The sequence below is a fragment of the Diadema antillarum genome, unplaced genomic scaffold (genome assembly GCF_040938485.1).
Source record: "Diadema antillarum isolate AM-2024a unplaced genomic scaffold, OU_Dant_1.0 scf00000056, whole genome shotgun sequence".
Classification (NCBI taxonomy): domain Eukaryota; kingdom Metazoa; phylum Echinodermata; class Echinoidea; order Diadematoida; family Diadematidae; genus Diadema; species Diadema antillarum.
The window spans coordinates 390,691-410,672 of NW_027270945.1; the positions used below are offsets into that span (position 1 = coordinate 390,691).

General features: G+C 38.0%; 1 protein-coding gene across 1 annotated transcript; it reads right to left on the minus strand.

Moving 5' to 3' along the window:
- Positions 1 to 1,514: 1,514 nt before the first annotated feature.
- Positions 1,515 to 17,259, minus strand: LOC139715839 (arrestin domain-containing protein 3-like). Its single transcript, XM_071627375.1, has 7 exons — positions 17,119 to 17,259; positions 13,074 to 13,208; positions 9,872 to 10,104; positions 6,099 to 6,281; positions 4,481 to 4,675; positions 2,962 to 3,199; positions 1,515 to 1,861 (listed from the first exon to the last, which is right to left on the minus strand). Exons 1-7 carry the CDS (start codon positions 17,237 to 17,239, stop codon positions 1,515 to 1,517), a joined length of 1,452 nt encoding a protein of 483 aa, XP_071483476.1. The 5' UTR covers positions 17,240 to 17,259.
- Positions 17,260 to 19,982: the final 2,723 nt, after the last annotated feature.

Sequence of the window (19,982 nt, forward strand, 5' to 3'; positions counted from 1 at the left end):
CTGCCCCATGGTGACTTTCAGTCTCAAAGTTACAAAAAACCTTCACAAACATGTAAAATTCACGATGCATGTTTGCACCATCCTTGGAACGGCAATTCATAAATAACATGAGAAACACGATTTCTCAACTACACTTTGTACATACAACTGAATAAAATCAATTTGATGCTTTACATCTGCAAATTATCAAAAATCTTATCAAGATACATGTATCTAAAGGTGGACAGGAAAAGCTCATACTTAAGACCTCAAAGTGGAAACTGTCAGTTTATTTGTTTGTGTTTTTCCTCACTACGGGCTAGTATCAGCAAAATTCACTTATTCACGATTTTTGTGCATGAGAATACATGTATATGCAATGGATATTTATTCATAATTTTCTGGGTTTTTTTAACAAGCTTTAAAATATAAAAGCTCACATTGAAGTGCTGTTTTGCAACAGCCTTTGGAGTGCAAAATTTGGGATAATTCTGCACCATTAAATATTCTACATATAAAGCAGTATAAGTTAACAAGTGGTTTCCAATATAAACTGTGGACTCTCATTTTTGCAATATATTTGCAGTCCATTAAAGTAAAAACAAATTTGCTGGAAACATAGTGTGCTAAAAGTTACTATTTAAAATAGACTAAATGGGCATTGGTGTGTGGTACAAGACGGAAAGGAAGGAAGAGAATGGCACATATGTACAGTTTGTATAATTCTTAGATATGTATATAATATGAATAAAAACACATGAATCATTGATAACATCATGCTTGTGCTTCTAACATCAACCTCATTGAACCATAAATTGATGGAAAATATGAAACACATCTCATAATACAAAAATTTATATAAAAAGAAGATTTACATCACTGAATCATCATTTTGAGAAGAACACAATGACACTCAAATCAATGATTAAGAAAATTCAGACTGCAGGCAAAGACATGCAATCAAGTGGCAAGATGAATGTTGCCCATATCTTGGGATTCTTGAGCTCGACGCCTCAAACACCCTTCAAACAATTTCAACACACGACTATAATATGATCTGCAATATCAACAAGCCTATAACATTTAAGGAGTTGTTCTGCTCTCTTGGCACCATAAGTACAACAATCACATCAACACGTCGGTGTTTCATCGGTGCATCTGCTACGAATCAACTATGAGCATTTTAGATGTTGCTACGGTAGCTGCATTTATATATACATGGTAAATTAACAGTAAAAGCTCCAATTACAACAACGACATGACTGCATATACCTGTAAAAGCCTCTTTAGTCTTGGCATCCTTTACCCAGAAGGCCTTGCCAATCTATTTCCTGCACTTCGCCAGGAACTCATTCATCTTTTACACACACGGGTCAAGAGGTACAATGCGCGCAGAACAACTCATCCAGAGATGTATATGCCTGGCTGGATTTGAACCCAGTATCTTCCAGCTGCAAGTCTGAAGCCCATACCACTACCACCACAAGGGACAAACCTCTCTGTGAAACCGGGAAGGCAAACTTTCAACTTGCTTCTCACATTGCGGGATAAGTTTTCATGTGCACTTCGTCGGGCGAGACTGGCTGCTGCTGGTAGGGGGTGTAGCTGGCTCCCTGTTGCTGGTAGGGGGTGTAGCTGGCTCCCTGTTGCTGGTAGGGGGCATAGCTGGCACCCTGTTGCTGTGGTTGGGGCTGCATCATGACAGGTGCCTGACCCTGACCACTGGTGCCAGCTGCTTGTCCCACACTCTGGTTCATGGCGTCAGGGTGGTAGTATGGGTACCGCGGTGCATACGTTGTGGTGCCAAAGGAACCCTTCTTGCCCTCTATTTGCTGGAAACCCTCCATTGCAACCTCGTATGAAGGTGGTGGCAGGTATGGAGCTATTTGGGCAAAACAAAACAATACAAACCTTAAATTTGTTAGAGGAATATGCTCTCCGTTGCATTCATCGATATCACGGTTTATTTCCAGCTTAGTAAAAATTGATCAACACTACTATGAATTTGCGCGCACACACACATACACACACACACACACACACACACATGCACGCACACACACACACACACTCACACACATGCATGCAAACACACACACACACACACACACTCACACACACACACACACACACACACAACAAATCTAAATATGTATACACATATAACACATTTTGACAACTGAAGAACTTACATACTAATCTTCTTGTATAGAAACACCTAGATCTGGTAACATTCATTTAATTTCTTCTTGGTATTCTAGTCTTTACCATACTGTTATATTTTCCTATTGATTTAATGTCATTATCTACTTAACGTGTTAACATACCACTGTGTATTTAAGCATACACACAAAAAAAGAAGAAAAAATGTCATAAACAAATTTATGAGGGTCTGATGAAATGTATAATTTCTTTGTCTATGCTGTGATCATGTTATTGTGCATCTTTTGCGTTCTTTGAGTCTGATTTCGAGTGATCTGCCTTTATCTCGTATGTAGACCTTCCTACATTTACAAGGAATTTTGTAGACTACTGATTTCTTGTGTTTGTAGTGTCGATCTAGGAGTGTTGCATTGTGTGAGGTTTGTTGGTAGAAGTGTGTCTGACTTAAATGTTGACTACTTTCTAAATGCATCATAGTTTGTGTGAGGTTTAACCAATGTATGGAAGGACTATAGTGGTTGCTGGTTCCTTCATGGTATCATCAAATATCAACAACTACAGCAAGAGCAGTGACCTTTGACCTTGAGATATTTTGCAAAAAATTTATTCAGTGCATTTACACCTCATTAAGCAAATATGAGCCAGGTTCCATAAAAATCCATAAAAATCCCTTTCAAGTTTACTCTTTAGTTCAGAAAACAAGATGTGGGACAATTTAACAGACGGACAGACAGGCAGACAGACAGACAACCAGAAATCAGGATGCCTCCACCACCCTTTGGGGCACTTAGAGGCATGAAAGCAAAATTATGATCTCACATGTGGGTTGAGGTTGGTTCTGTGGTGGCGCTTGGTATCCCGGCGGAGGGGCGTAGGTAGCAAGTTGTTGGGGAGGTCCCTGAGGGGGGTACATGGCTTGCTGGGGCGGGGCCTGGGCTCCGTAGGGTGAGCCCTGCTGTTGGGCTGCGATCACATGAGGCATTGCTGGCACTGTGCCAATTATGATGGGCAGCTCCAACTTGAGATCAATGGGTGTCCCAGAAACGTCCACTTCAAACTGCATAAAAAAAGAGAGAGACCTTTCTTCAAACAAGCCTTTACAAAAAGGATGAATCTGCATTTTTTTACAAAGCTGGTAAGACCGTCATCTTCTGCTATCTTAAGTTGATAAGTACGCGTGGTTGTGACAATAATATCACTACTTAATCAAAACAAGTTACATTTTAAAACTTCATTAACCTTTGTTTAGGTCTCATTTCCATTAAACATTTACCTTTGCATTTGTCTGATTTTACTCTATCTGCTAAAGTCAACTTGAAAATTGCATTTTCTATTGGACTATTAGGAAGGCAAGTTGAGATAACATAAAGAGTAAAGAGTAAACAGTCATTGCATGGGTATAAATAGACACCTCGAGTAACATTCTTCATCAGAGGCTAGTATATTTTAAGCAATACTTAACTCCAGCATTGGCATGGCATGAAGTCTCTTTCAAGACATCTCATTTATTTTTGATTTAAAAAAAACCAGGTAGCTAAACTGATTACCATGTGTCTGCTTTAATTGATTTTTCGAATGCACAATACAATAACAGCAAGCTATTGGCATGTGTTGTGTTAAATCTGTGCCAAAAGTTGTTTTGGTAAGTGAGTAGTCTGGCCAACATTTGTACAAAGCGGTGGGGAACTATTACAATAGACAGAGATTTTACTTAATGTGCAACATAGTCAAAGGAGGCTATGAAAAGACAGTATTATTATTATCATTATCATCAATATTATCATCATCATCATTATCATTATCATTATTATTACTATTATTATCATTATCATTATTATTATTATTATTATTATCATCATCATTATTATCGTCATTATGATTATTATCATCATGATCATTATTATCATCATCATCATCATCATTAATATTATTAATCTATGGAAACTATGGAAAAATCCAATAAAAAACATTAAAAGTTATGTTTTTTTTAATGAGTCAGATATTTAAATTTTATCATAACAAGACTGGGAAGTTGGACATATCTACTCATAAATAAACTCTCAACACTTACTCTCAGGCACTCATTCAGTCCTTTTCATCCATGCTTTAAACAAATTTAACTGCTAAAAAGTTACAAATTTATTGACATACAAGTACTTTTCAAAAATATTTGGTGGCCCGAGGCGGGCCACCAAATTTGCCCTTTTTTAAAATTTGGTGGCCCGACTTTCATTTTTGGTGGCCCCGGGCCACTGGGCCACCATTAGTGTCGAGCCCTGCCTAGGAATGGACAGGAAGAGAAGGGAAAGGCTAGCTTTTCATAGTTTTTCTCTCTTACCTTGACTTTGTAGACAACACTGATGTTTGGACAGTTGTCAAAGTTGTTTGGAGGTATGGGTGGGATCAGCATTGGTCTGTCCACATAGTTGAGAACGTCCTGATTATTGAAGTCCTGGAACAGGAGCTCAGCTACTCGTTTGCTGCTGTGGCGTTTGTGAGTGCTTCCGCCATGCTTGGCCTTGTATTCTGCATACTGTCTCACACAACATAAATCACATCACGGAGACCAATACAAAGTTTAACATTACCTACAAAGGAATTGAATTAGGACTAAAAATCCAAATGTTATAACATCTTCAGATACTGGAAAGAAAAGGTTTTCTTTCATCATCGAAGTGGTAAAAGTTCTTCAGCTTTTTCCAGTAATCATGATGCTAGCCATTGATACTTTCCATTGCGATGTAATATTGCAAATCAATGACTCACTTCAAATGTACAATCTTACCACCCCCCCCCCCCCCAAAAAAAAAAAAAAAAAACCACCAACAACAACAAAACATAAACAAAGAAGAAAAAGAAAAAACAGCTCTAACCCTGATGGCAATAAAATCAAACCACACACACTTGCTTTGGCACATCTACCAGTAGAAGGGTATTGGTTTTGCATTAGTAGTAGGGTATTAATTTTGCTGGTGGGCGTTTCCACCTGATATATTCTGAGGGAATTAAGTGGTGCTGAGAGTTGATGTCTGAAGGTATATGAAATAATGGTCATTGATAGAGATGATTATCTCGGTAGGATCATTTTTCAAGTGGTACTCAACCATACTGAGGACCATATGTTTGTCTAGATAATGAGAGGTATAACTTACCAAATCCTCAAGGAAACTTTTCCAAATGTAACTTGCTAGGATAAATATGGAAACTACTAAATAACATCATTTGGCTTGTGACTTGTGGATAGTTTTCATTTTCTATCATTGAGCACAACATCGGGTTACAAGTCTCTACATGGAAATTATGGAACAGTTAAAAGCTAGTCTGATAAGAAAGGGTTTGGATTTGATAAGCACAACAGCAAAAATTTGATTAAGACTTGGATCAAATAATGAGGTTATGAAACTGAAATTTTGCTACTTTTCCCAAAACAGTTCCTGAATGGTCAATGTGAATATGCAAATGAGAGGGTTGATGATGTCATCGCTTCACAACTTGCCATATAGTTTGTACACAAAATCTCATAAAATCCGCTTTTTTGTTGTTGTTCAAGTGCAATCATGCCTCAGTCTCAAGTCCCCATAAATCTGACTGATTATTATTTCAAAGGTGTACACCCGGATTAACATTACCTCCTACACTTTTATAGCAGAAAAATTGCACTTTTGTCAGTTTTTTTTTAACACGATAAAGGGAAAACTGTGAGGGTGATGACATCATCAGCACACTCATTTGCATAGTCATATCAACATTTTAGAATTGTTTTGCAAAATTTAAAAAAATTGCAAAATTTGCAAAATTTCACAATTTCACAACTTCCCTAAATTTCATCCCAATTTGACCAAAGTTTCACTGTTGTGCTTATATGAAATTCTACTTTCTCTTTTCAGACTAATTCTTAACTGGCCAAGATTTCCCCTTTAAAAGAAAAGGTGCTACCAATGGAAAGTTTAGCCAACCTGTATGAGTGCAGCTTTAAGAGAGATGATGTCCCTGCCTGTCTGGTTGTTAAGGTTCATGGTGATGAGAATGGACTCGCCCGGAGCGTACCCTGACTTGTCCAGGTATGCCTCGATCCGGATGGGACCAGACTCACAGCACAGGCAGCAGACTGTCTTCTCTGACACCGCACCTGGCCTGTTCTGGAAGGGTTGGTACACGGTGAGGGTGGGGTGGGATGGGGTGGTTGAGAGTGGGTGAGAGTGGGGTGGGATGGGTTGGTGGGGTGGGATGGGGTGCGTGAAAGTGGGAGTGGATTGGGCGAGGGTGGCATGGGTTGAGCGAGGTTGGGTTGGGTGGATGAGTGGGGTGGATTGGTTGAGGGTAGAGAGGGTTAGATGAGGGAGGGGAGGGTTGGATGAGGGTGGGGAGGATTGTACAAGGGTGAGAGAGAAGGAAATGATAAAAAATGAATCAATCAAGGTACCTAGTAAGGCTACTGAGTTGTAGCTGTAATCAGCATGACAAAGACTAATTATAGCAGTTGAGGAAACATATAAAAACAGAGAGACAGATAGAGGAAGATAAGAAAGGGAGAAGGAAAGGCAAGACAGTGACAGATAAAAATGACAATTAAAAATTTCTGATCAAAATACATATACATCTATAGGGACAGTGATTTTCCGCGATCGCGGAAAACGGACGGAAAACGCGGAAACGGCCTTTTGAAACGGAAAAAATATTCCACACGGAAAATCACGGAAAATCACTTTTTAACAAAATAAAACACATAAAAGTAAAAATAAATCCAACAGAAGCTGTGAATTAATCATTATTAGATCTACATGTCCACGATATTCACAGACTGCGGAAACTGAGTTTCTAAGCCAAGTTGTGTTAGCTGCAAGTTCTAGCGATGTCTAACGGCGTTAGATCTAGCGATGTCACGATTTCAATAACTGTTGAACACTTACGGTACTCAGTTTGATCCAACACCAACAATCATAACCATAGAAGAAAGTCCATTTATATTCCAAAACACAACGTGTGTCTCGCCGAATAATGTGTGATGATAAAGCCAGTATTTTGGCAGTAAAAGTAGCGGCAACAGAAGAAACTGTGTAACTGTCTAACTGTTATCTGCTCGCGGTAAGCTGTCAGCAGGTGAGTGGAGTGGTGACTTGCTATGTAGCTATGCCTGCCTAGCCTAGCCTGCTATGTCGTGTGTAGAGCACAGCGCACAATTTCAGGAGAGAAGAGTGATCAAACTCCAAGTTCACGCAGAAAAAAGAAAAATCCCACGATGCCAAGGTGCCATGCCAGACTGGCATGGGTGGGGTGGAGAGAGAGAGAGACCAATCAACAGAAGAAACCGCGCGTACTGGCGCATTCTTGGAGGTCATGAACTGTCTGGGGTGTTGGAGATGAACAGGGAAAGGGGCTGTTCCCAGGCCCTCTCTCCAGTCAAGAAATTGACACGCGCGCGCAAATTCTTCTGCCAACCAGCCAGCTGTCGGAATGTGCTTTGAAGTTTATGGCAGCCTGGCCTGGCTGGCATGAATGGGTGTTGAGTTTCAATCAATATCTACTGCTGTTTTATTTTTGTATTTGAACATGTCGTTTCACCTGACAGAAACACGGAAATCGGGAAGGTGTAGGGGAGAGGTTTTTGTTGTGTTGCAATGTGTGTGTGTTTTCCTCGTTTTTTTTTTTTGTTTTTTTTTTTTGTTTTTTTTTTTTTGGGGGGGGGGGGGGGGGGGGGACCGAGGCCAGAATGGGGAAAGATCAGAGTGAGATGAGTGCTAGTTTCTTGACTGGATTATTGACTGAAGAAAGATAAATTGATTGTTCCTTTAGTGCTGAAATTTTTCATCTGTTTAGACCTTCTGAAGGAATATAAAGACTTGACTAGACAGTACACTGTAAGTCACTTGACTAGCAAGTCAAGAAAGAGGACATTCATAATGATAGTTGTTGATACTGCAGGCCAGGCTTTGATAGTGATACACAAATATGTACTGTCCCACGGCATGATTAACTGGATTACAATGTATTGACTGAAGAAAGATTCAGGTAGATTGATCGTTCTTTTAGTGCTGAAGTTTTTATCAACACTGCTTATTAAACTGATTATCATGTATTCTGTTTGCAGCTTCTAATCAAAGGAATAAAAACACTTGACTAGCATAAAGTCACAAGCTGAGACTCAGAGACATATTTTACTTTGTATATTTTTTTTCTAATTTGTAGACAGCAGTGTAAACAGTCGTGTAAACAGCAGTGTAAACAGCCCTCTTTATCATCGCCATAATTAACCTTGCAGATTTACACATTATGCAATACTCTTCGAACATTATCACTGTGGCAACCTACTTAGTATTTGTTAAACCGCCATTTGGCAACCTAAAAAACTCTATAGGTTGCCCGGCTGGCAACCAAGGAAAAAAGTTAAGTGACAGCCCTGTGCATGTTTTGACAGTCGAAATAAATAAATTGTCGTACTGATGTTTCATTTCATTTGTCTTCATGGGTGTGTGGTATGTACAGAGGTTGGAAATCATCAGGTATACACTATGCATAACATGTATGAATGTATACACGATTACACAGGCACACAAACTTCAAATAGCAATCTTTTAATTTTTGTTCATTTTTGCATGCAAATACATGTAAACGGAATTTGCATTTTTTGTATGTACAATTCATATGGGAAAACGGAATTTCCGTTTTTTCACCATTTTGAAACGGAATTCATGATTTTGTGAAACGGAAAAGGCAATTTTTTGAAACGGAAAATCACTGCCCCTACATCTATCCATTCTCAAAATCACTACGGACACTATGAAAATGGGTAAGGATAAGAACAGCAGTCAAACCTGTCTATAGGGGCCACCCAAGGAAGACAGAAAAAGTGGCCATTATAGACAGGTAGCTGCTATATACAGGGACTTATGGCTTTTCTTCTGGGAGGGATTTGCTTTAGCAGGTGGCTGCTATAGACAGGTGGCTGCTACAGCAGGTTTGACTGTACCTTGGTCATTCTACTTTGATTCAAGTGAATTTTCATACGAAGGAAATGTAAGGCAAATCAAGAGTACTGAGTTGTAGCTGTAATCAGCATGACAAAGACTTATAGCAGTTGAGGAAACATATAAAAACAGAGAGACAGATAGAGGAAGATAAGAAAGGGAGAAGGAAAGGCAAGACAGTGACAGATAAAAATGACAATTAAAAATTTCTGATCAAAATACATATACATCTATCCATTCTCAAAATCACTACGGACACTATGAAAATGGGTAAGGATAAGAACAGCAGTCAAACCTGTCTATAGGGGCCACCCAAGGGAGACAGAAAAAGTGGCCATTATAGACAGGTAGCTGCTATATACAGGGACTTATGGCTTTTCTTCTGGGAGGGATTTGCTTTAGCAGGTGGCTGCTATAGACAGGTGGCTGCTACAGCAGGTTTGACTGTACCTTGGTCATTCTACTTTGATTCAAGTGAATTTTCATACGAAGGAAATGTATACTGTAACAAACATTCACATGATTGATTACCATAATAAAGGTTGAAGACACAAACACTGAATAAACACAGGATTAGACTAGGTACACTGTATACATGTAGCATTACAAAGACCTTACTTAAAGAGTCCCTGAAATTTCAGCGTGATTCTGTCTCCTTTAGTTGTACACCTGTTTGCTGTTGTTAGTAGCTTTCAGTCTTGCTACATTTTGATCTCACATGCTTGAAGTAAACATCATTTCAAGACCCTACAGTACACCCTTACCAGAATGTTTGGCATCAGGTTCAGATCCTTGACCGTCCAGATGCTAAAGAAGCGGTGAACCTTGTGGTCAAACTTCCACGGCCTGTCGATGGTCGTCTTGATGTAGTAACGAACGTAGCCCACCGTGCCCTCGAAGGGCGGCGGCATGGACTGCATCGGCAGCTGGAACTGGAAAGGGAAGCGGTGATCCCCCATAGGGAGTTTCATCCTGCTAGCTGCCTTGTTATTTTTGCCTACAGGAGGGCACAAAAAGTCAGAATTACATTGTTGGATCGAATGTTTGTCACCAAAAGGTTGTTTTTCCCCATTTGCTCTGATGAATAGTAGAACTTCCATACTGGCTCTTTGTCAAATGATTTTTATAAAACCCTGGGGTCCCTAAATCTGGAATATTTTGGACTCAGTCAGAAATGTAGAATTAAACATTTGTCACTCATAGGCTGTTTTCTACATTTGCTACATGATAAATAATAGAGCTTAGTGGCTCTTTGCCAAATGATTTTCAAAACTTTCAAATCCCTTAATCTTGAATATTTTGGTCTCAGTCAGAAATGTAGCATGTTTGTCACTTGTAGGCTGTTTCCCCATTTGCTATGATAAATAGTAGAATTTCCTGGCTCTTTGTCAAATGGATCTTTTTAACTCTCAGGTTCCTCAATCTGGAATATTTGGTATCATACAAGTTGCATTCCTATAGATTCCAAGTCCGTAGGTGCAATATATTCAAAAGACAGTGTGCTGGAAAAGTCCTTACAAAGAGGAATTTCTGCTCAACAGTTACTCCATTCAAATCAGCCATAGCACAATATCAAATTGGTTGAACATGTTCTCTAAATACAAACCCTCCCCAGGTTTAACACACTAACACAAATACATACACACACACACACACACACAGGTTTACTTCAGGAATATGTTGATTTATAGTATTTGAAGAGTAGGAGATTAAGTTCATTCAGAGTACAAGCGCAAATACGGACTGACATGGTGGCATGAGGGAGGCTAATGTTCCATATTCCTAAACAAAATAATGTACAAAAATTCAGGGAAGAATGCAACAAAGATCCACGGACAATGCATATTTTCATTGCATTTCCTAAGTGCTCATGGATAACCACACAGTCATGTACACCAACAGATTCAGGGCTTATCCAATAGTGAATGTGTGCTGACATGCAGGTGCAAAGTATAACTATAAGTGTGCTTGTTTAAGTCCATAGACTAACAATGGTAAATCTAAACCTTGGATTTTATTCAAACTAGCTTTGTGAATTGATTGGAAACTTACTGTGCTTTTACAGAAAGAACGCATCATGTTTATAATTAGACTTATCTAGAAGTAGAATTGAGCGAGTAAGAGAGAGAGAGAGAGAGAATGAGAGGAGGAAAGAAGCAGAACAAAGAAAAAAGAAAATTGTGTCACGATCTCATAGCCTCCTCCCCCCCCCCATATATTGCAATGCACACGCAAGAACACACACACACGCACAAACAACACACAACACACAGCAAACACATAAGGAGTAATAGTCATGCCAATAATATGATAGCATAAATGCTTTGACCTTAGGCTGTTCTTAATATCACTATCTCTCTCTCTCCTAAGTCCGTTTTCTAGCTTCATGCTAAAAATAGACATGATGATACTCTATTGCATGTGATTCACTATTCTCCTAAATCTACTTTCATGGTTTCATTATATTTGCAAAATCATGCAGCCCATAAATTTTTGCCCCCTGCTTGTTTGCAGTACACAACAAGGCCTACTGGTTCTTTGTAGTACACAGCATGCAAGGCCTACTGGCTAAATACATTTGTATGTCTAGTACCAGTCTACATAATGAATTACAAAGAGACAAATGCCATGATGCCATGGGGGGGGGGGGGGGGGGGATAACATTTGCTATGTGTTGACAACTCAAGCAAGACACTCTTCACATAAACTAGGGTGTTTTTTTTTTAATAGTATTTATAGAGGGGTTTAGGGTGGAACAGATGGAATATCACTCTAAATTGTGGGTTATTCCACTTATATACGAATCATATATTTGTATTGAACACAACACAATGACATATAATATTTATAGAGAGACTGATAAGGATGTGTCATTTTTTGAGTAGTTATCAAACCTCAATATTTGAATAGGCCCATTCACACACAAGACTCAAGACTTATTAATTTTTGCATCATGATGCAAAAATGAATGTCAGTTCCACTGTTTACACTTACATGTGACCAGAAACCTAATTCAGGGGCATGTGAAGCACTTTCAATACCAGTATCCAAAATGTGCATGCCAAAACACTGAACGGAGTGCCATTCTGGGCACTGTAGTGTGTGGACCTTATATGGTACATTGCATCACAGGATTAAAAAACTTGATTGTGTGTGTGTGTGTGTCTGCGTGTGTATGAGTGTGTGTGTGTGTGTGTGTGTGCTGTTTACACAGACGGCGCAAGGTAAATAATCATGAGGGTTTCCAAACAAATCCAGATGAAGTGCTTTATTGCACTGTGATGCGGATCGCAATAGTTTAAAAATATTTCATGTTGAGTCCACACAAAAGAACGAATAGTTTTCTGATTAAAAGACTACTGGTAATCAGTTAGCAGTACTTAGCATTGATGATTTGATATTTGTCATGAGTGAGTATACATCAAACTTTACTTGTAAATGGAGAAAAATGTCACTAGTAAAGATCAATGAACAATATATGCTACTGTATAAAATGTTATTTAGCAAGGGCTAAATTTTTGTGAATTTCACAAATCACTGTTGGACCACAAAAATGCACTAGGGTAATAGTCCACTTACAATAACCTCGGTGTCCATTCACGAAACCATCTCACGAAAATGTCAGTGACCCCCTCATTCCTGAGAATATCTGTATGCGAAACTACTGTAAAAGTGGAAATTTCCACGGTGTTGAAATTTTCGCGCATTTCACGCAACCACAAACTAGCGTGAAAATAAAAGCATGCAAATATTTTTGCGTGCCATATGTTCCAGTAGTTGATGTCTTGATTCCACCCAATTAAAAACATGCGAAACTCTTCTAACCCGCCCAAGCGCAAAAAATTAGTTGTGCAAAAATATCCACTTTTACAGTAATCAGCTTTTACGGTATTTCAGACTTTGTATGTTTATGTGCACTAGCATAAATTTTGAGAGCTGCATTTTCATCAGCTCTGGCAGACGTACCTTCACCTCGCAGAATGATCTCCTGCTTGAAGTATGGAATTTTCCAGCTGTAATGAATGGTTCTTCTGTGCTCCCCTGAACCTCTGCTCTCAGACCAGTGAGTGTAGGACTTGCCCTTACATACCACCTTGATTCCTGTGAGAAGGGTCAAAGAACATATCACACTCCTTGTGGTAGAAGAAAACAATACACTTTTTTGCTACGGGGTAATTTACTTGGAAGGGAAGTCGTTTATGGAAGACACAGCTGAGTGTTAATTTGAGAAAAATCAAACCAATAATGTGACGATTTCAATGCCAATATTTCTAACATACAAGTTGTAACATTCTTCAACCACCCAAAACAGAATATGATGTACTAGAATTTCCTTTGTAAAAGATGACACTTCGGTAATTCTTTTTTAAAAACTTGATTTGAATGCAGCTTCAATTGTCCCGTTTCTGAATTTGAGTAGATCTATGTACTTGAAGAGTTCGATCATGTAAGTGCCTCGATTGATAGTGCATACCGTGCCAGGTTTCATACCACTGGCATGAATATCTACAGTCACAATTTGTCCCATTTTGATTTGGGGTAAACTGTAAATCTCTTTTCAGATATCATTCTTTGATGTTTCCTGCACACTTTGATACCTGGTTGTTGGTTTCATAAACTTGGTTTTGGTGGCATATTACAATGAATCAAAACTACTCATCAAAACAGGCTAAAGTTGCTGCAGCCTGTTATTCTACTGTGCAAAACAATTGCATATAATTTCCATAAATCAACACCACAACCATTTGCGATGTTTAGTTTTTTGGTCAGAAAAAAAATTTTACATATTATATACTCATGGTATATAAAAATAAATAAACAAAAATAATGAAATTCATATATATGACAAAAAATATTCATAAGCACTAGAAAACTTATCAAGAAATAGTTATATTGGAATAAAACTGCATTGAACACATAATATTTATCATCAATCTATGAATGACCATCATTTGTCTACTTTCATAACCGATTACCAAGCCATTTTCAGATCACAAGAAAAAAAGAAGAAGAAATTTTGAGATAAACTGCAAAATGTGTAAACTGACTGCAATGTACATATGCATTAATATTTAAAAAAAAAAACGTAATCTCATGCCTTCCTATAAATCAATCTGTAAGTCATTTCAGTGTTCTTAGATATAAGGAAGATGGTTTAGATATCACCATGAAATCAATATAATGAATTTTCTATTTCAGATTTCATGTTAAAATTGGCTATACAGGGTGGCCCAAAAAGAACGGAACGCCTAAGATTTTTAATTTGAGCAATATTGTGGCAAATATGTCATTATTTTGCATACTATTGGAAAGGCCATTCTTTTTCCAAAAGAATAACACCAAATTCTTTAATTTTGGTTCATGCATCATGGTTTTAGGACCCTTTTTGTCAACCCTTGCAATTTTCAAAATGTGATCATTTTGCATTATCAGAGACACCGAAATCAGCGAGAATTTGGCTTGTCATAGAAGCAGTAACGTCCACAATGTGTGGAATGTGGCTATCATTGTCCGTTACCATTGTGAATGAGACGACCTGACGACAATAACACTGTCCGCCCCACATTCCGCACATTGCGAACGCTACTGGTTCTACGGTAAGCCGAATTCTTACTGGCTTATGTATCTCTGAGAGTGCAAAATTATCGTATTTTGAAAATGGCAAGGGTTGACAAAAATGGTCATAAAACCATGATGCATGAACCAAAATTAAAGAATTTGGTTTATTCTTTTGGAAAAAGAATGGCCTTGCTAATAGTATGCAACATGATGACATATTTGCAACGATGTTGCTGAAATTAAAGATCTTAGTCGTTCCGTTCTTTTTGGGCCACCCTGTATAATACAAACAACACCGTAGGCCAATCAGACAATGCTACAATGTATGGTGAAGGTTGCCCATTCTTATATCATGTTTTATCAAATACCTCATCTATAGGTTTCCTGAAAAGGCAACATTGGAAGCAACCATAACATTGGACAAACTTGAGATGGTGATGATGTCACTACCTCAGAAGTCTCACACTATAAACGTCAACACAAGTTTGTTTTTTTTTTTCTTTTTTAATACTATTTTCTATTTTTAATATCGTCAGCTAAGAACCAGAAGGGTGTTAATTGCATTCTAGGATTTGAGTATATATATCAATCATATATGCTTAGATAAATTAAACAAACAACCAATTTTCATGATATGAAAAGTCTATTTTTAAAATCAAAAGCGGGTCAATTTATAAGCATTGTTCCAAATACCCAGTAAAATAGTGCTCTTGTTTAAATTGTGACATGGTCATTTTACTGAAATGATAATTAAAATTATATTCAAGATTGACACTATTAGTAATTACATGTAGTAACGCCCTTCTGGATCTTAGCCAATGATACGCATTTCAGCAATGAGACTGGGTAATGATCTCTTTTCAGTCTAGTAATGATTACGCAATGATGACTCTTCAAGGAAGAATAACTACCGTATATCATCAACCAAAGGCATAGCAAATATTTTTTTTTTAAAGCACACATTTTTGTGCACAAAAAAAAGGAGAGCAATTTGATCCATGACATCATTAGTGACTAATCTGCTCTAGATACATTATATGCAGATGTTCCATATCTCTGTGTCATGAAAACATATAGGCTTACAATTTTGCAATTTCATAAGTTTTTCCAGCATGATATTGATGAAACTCAGATAGCACTCTGCTCATCTATGGCTAATTAGTTATGTACTCTGTTCACTGTAAAGCTTACTTGAACATGGTATGAAAATACACTGTTTGAGAGGTGTCTACACCTTTCATCAACACCAATGGGCCAGTTAGGGAAAATGATTTGGCATACAACAAAAATTTTGGTAAAATCATCTGCCACTGACACTTAAATATGAGGAACCCATCCCATGGTAAACTGTATACACACATGCAATGCATTGTCTGTTAACAGGCACGAGATGCCTATTAACAGACAAAAAGAATCACCATAATATAGGGTAAACAAATATCACATGGTAATTGAACAGCTGTAAAAAGCTTTGTTGACAGGGTATGGAGTGATAGAAATAATTCAATATGACAATTCTAACAATGTAAACAAGTACAGATGATGACTATAGAGGGACCTTTTTTGGTTCAAAAAGAGAGAATGACTGAACAGACAACTCACATTTTAGAGTGTGCACATCAAAAAGTTGGCATGTTGGACAAATTATTGGAAAGAAGGGCTAGAACAAATGTGTCTTTGAAAAAATGACATGAAGATACCTGTAACAAATAATGACCCCCCCCCCCCTTCCCCATTAAATATCGGTCAGTGATAGAGTAAATGTAAAGATAAGGGTTAGGATTAGAAAGTTTGGGTTAGGATTATGATTAGGTTCAGGATTATGATTATGATTAAAGTTAGGATTCAGGGAAAGGTCTGGGGTAATTGTCCGGGGGTAATTTACTCTTTATGTGCCACGTTCGCCAGCCCGACTCAGTCGACGGCGTGCCAACTTCGCATATTCTGCTCAAACGCACAAACCCGCCCAAACCGATAGATAAATCGCCAAATGCCACAGTTCAGTAAAAGCATTTGTTGCCATTTCGTTCCTCTCACATATAGTTTGCATTTTGTGTAATGATTGACCAGCAAAAAAAAGTGTTCCCTACTGGATTACATCATTTCTGCAGCTGCTTTGTGTGCAAAAGCCAAGCATTTACATTAATGTAGCTGCTGGTCATTTGAAAGCAAAGCAATCATAGATTTTTCACAAAATTCATGTCAAAGCAAGACTTTGCATTTTCTCTACAACTTTGCTCACTACGTGTCGAGGTTTTAACAGAAATGTATAAAAGTTCCATGGATTTAAAAACAGAATGTTTTCTCAAAGCATTACTGCGTTGGTGTCTGAGAATAATGTGGCACACAGGGGGTTTCCACCTTGACACATAAAGAGTTAATTATTTTAGAACCAAAGACACCTTACCACTTTAATGTTCCCCCAAAATGGAAAAATTGTTTCATTTCTTACCTCTGATGTCTCCTTTTTCTCCCGAGAGCACAATCCTCACTTGGCCATGGATGATGTCGCCAGGTTTGTACACGTCACAGTTCCCTTCCAGAAGAACTTCAAAGACTTGCAGTTTACCCATTCTGCTTTGGTATCCAATGATTCAAGCTACCAATGTATGTACTATGAGCTGCTAATCGATGTCTTGTGGAAGTGATTCCTACACTCTAACAGCCAACTTCGAGTACCTGTAGCTTGAGAGAAATGAACAGCTAGGATAAGGCACAGCATTTATGCTTCTAATATCAGACCTACTCAGTCTTAATAACAGTGCAATGAACTTTTTGAGCTGCTCCTGCGTGACAAACTCAATTCAATTTTACAAGGAACATTTATTCAGAATCATCCATAGGTAAGAACACTGCACTGTAATTTGTTTTGATGTGTAGGTTTCAAACAACCTCTTTTCTCTAATTAAGCTACCTCTCTTGATGAAAGTTGACATTGTATCAATATTTATATACAGTGATGTGTACAGCGACAGGCCTGTGCATATAGGTACAGGCCTAGCTACCTCTGAACGTTGATGATGCATGCATGGGTACAGTCTAACCAGTGTTAGATTTAGATGACAGCTAGAATAGATGACATTAATATACAACACAGCAGGCGCAGGAGCAGGTCTAAATCAAAACATGATCAACAAGGTGACTGTAACTTGCAAATAGACTTGGTGGCAGCGATAATCGAGATACCTAAAGAAAATTCATACGATTATGTAAGACGTAACCTAGTTCAGCTGTCACCAAATTATTTATTCCTCATAAATTGACACCGTCCGGTGTACACCGCAGCGCTGGCGCTTGCCAGGGTATCGGGTGCTTGCGGTTGCTGCTACGGACGCAACCCGGAGGACACGATCACTGACTGACTGACTGTGGAGCTGCTATTTACGTACTAAACTGGAGTCGAGAAGTAGCGTTGCCTTAGCTTTAATACGGTAATTTGGCCCAGTAATATGGCCCTGATTATTACATCTTTTGATTTAACAAATCAGTGTTATGTCACAGTTCCAATCAGCTGTCTATGTAACAATTTACGAGAGCTTACCATGAACAGCACTTGATCTCCTTCAGCTACTGAGCGCAAGCATCCAGCAGCAGCATCAGCTCTGCGTTTCATCATCGATCATGCGTACGACATCCTTACGCACAATGTACGTTGTTGTGAAAGGTAGCGGTGGTGGGCGCGGTTTGTTTTCCGACGAGGTGCACACGGTCTTGATGCTGTACATTAGTGTCGAGGCTCGGGCTCTTACCGCTTGTTGAATGTTTTAATGTTCGTTGGGATTGTGCGTGGGTGTCTTTAAAAACGAAGTGCAAAATAATACGTTTTCACTTTCAAATTATGTAGACTCAAATGCGTATGTTTGAAGCGGTGCACCGACTTTATTGGTGAAACAGTTTCACGTTCAATGCTTTAGAATTCTTTTTGGGCATCCAAATTAGTGTTCACAAGTTCAAATTCAGATGTATAAAGCATTCAATTTCGTAGTCGGTTTTGTGCATTCAACTTAGCGCGATGGGCTCGATTAGCACTTAACAATTTCGTTTTTGAGCAAGCGATTTTTTAAAAACCAATTTGTTGTGATGCATGTATACTTATGAATAAGCAATAAGTGATAATGTCCAGCTAATCATTGAATGAGACTTTCACTTTTTATCTTGAATTTTGTCATTATGCAGCAGCATTAGTTTATTTGAACATTCTTATTTTTTCTTCTGCTATAAACATGCTGTGTAAACTTCAATGCAAAATCCTCATTTTGTCATGTAATCACATAGCCTTCTTTATATCTAAATCACATCTTTATTTTCATTAAGGTTTTTACAAATTATTGTGCTTATAATTTTTATTTAACGTAAATTTATTATAATGATCACCATACTGCTCTGTGATCTTCACTTTACATCTAAATAAATAGTTCCGTTATACCTCGGCCTATTTATTTGCATCATCATAATATGTGATCCACATGTGGACGTTTTTAGCATTCAATTTAAAATGCAGAAGTTACAAGTAATTTGTCTTAATGGACATCAGTAGGCATATTATATCACAAGTTTAACTTGAATTTTACTTTTATGAACGTGTTTGCCCACATATGCGAATTTGAATGCTCGAAAGGAGGTGATGACAGCTCGAGACAAAGTTGAATACCCACTGCCGAAAGTTCATGCCCAATCATTCGATGAATCAGAAGCACAAATTATGCGAAATCAGTTGCCAAGTTATAGTAGTCTATTTGAATGAAAAAACAAACAAACACGATTTTATTGTATTTCGATGCCTGAGCAACAAATTGGATCGGAAGAAGAACGGTGCGTGGTAACATCTGACGCATACCAATCGTGCCAATAAATTCATTTTAATTCAACTTGTAAGATCATCACAATATGACTATTTTCGTGAAAAACACCACACTTCTAAACGTAAAGAATGATCTCTTCATAGATAGAGGATTAGATATACTCCGAAATAAAATTTGAGATATACCTGAAATATGAGAACCAAACATACACAAATCCACATTTTTCTGATATGTTTCCGAAATTTTCACACAGAAGACGGTAAAAATGAAGTTGGAAAAGATTTCTATGCAAATAATACACATGAATTCAAATTTCCTTTGTTCTAGTCTGTGGTATAGGTCTCAAGAATCAATACAACGATGGTAACGTATCTGACAAAGCATTTATGTTCATTGATATAACCAAGGAGGTACCTCCTTGATATAACTACCGATTATATACATCAAATCAAATCCTATCATATAGTCATTTTCAGAGCATAAACATGCAACGAAGGAAGTGCTCTGAACTTTA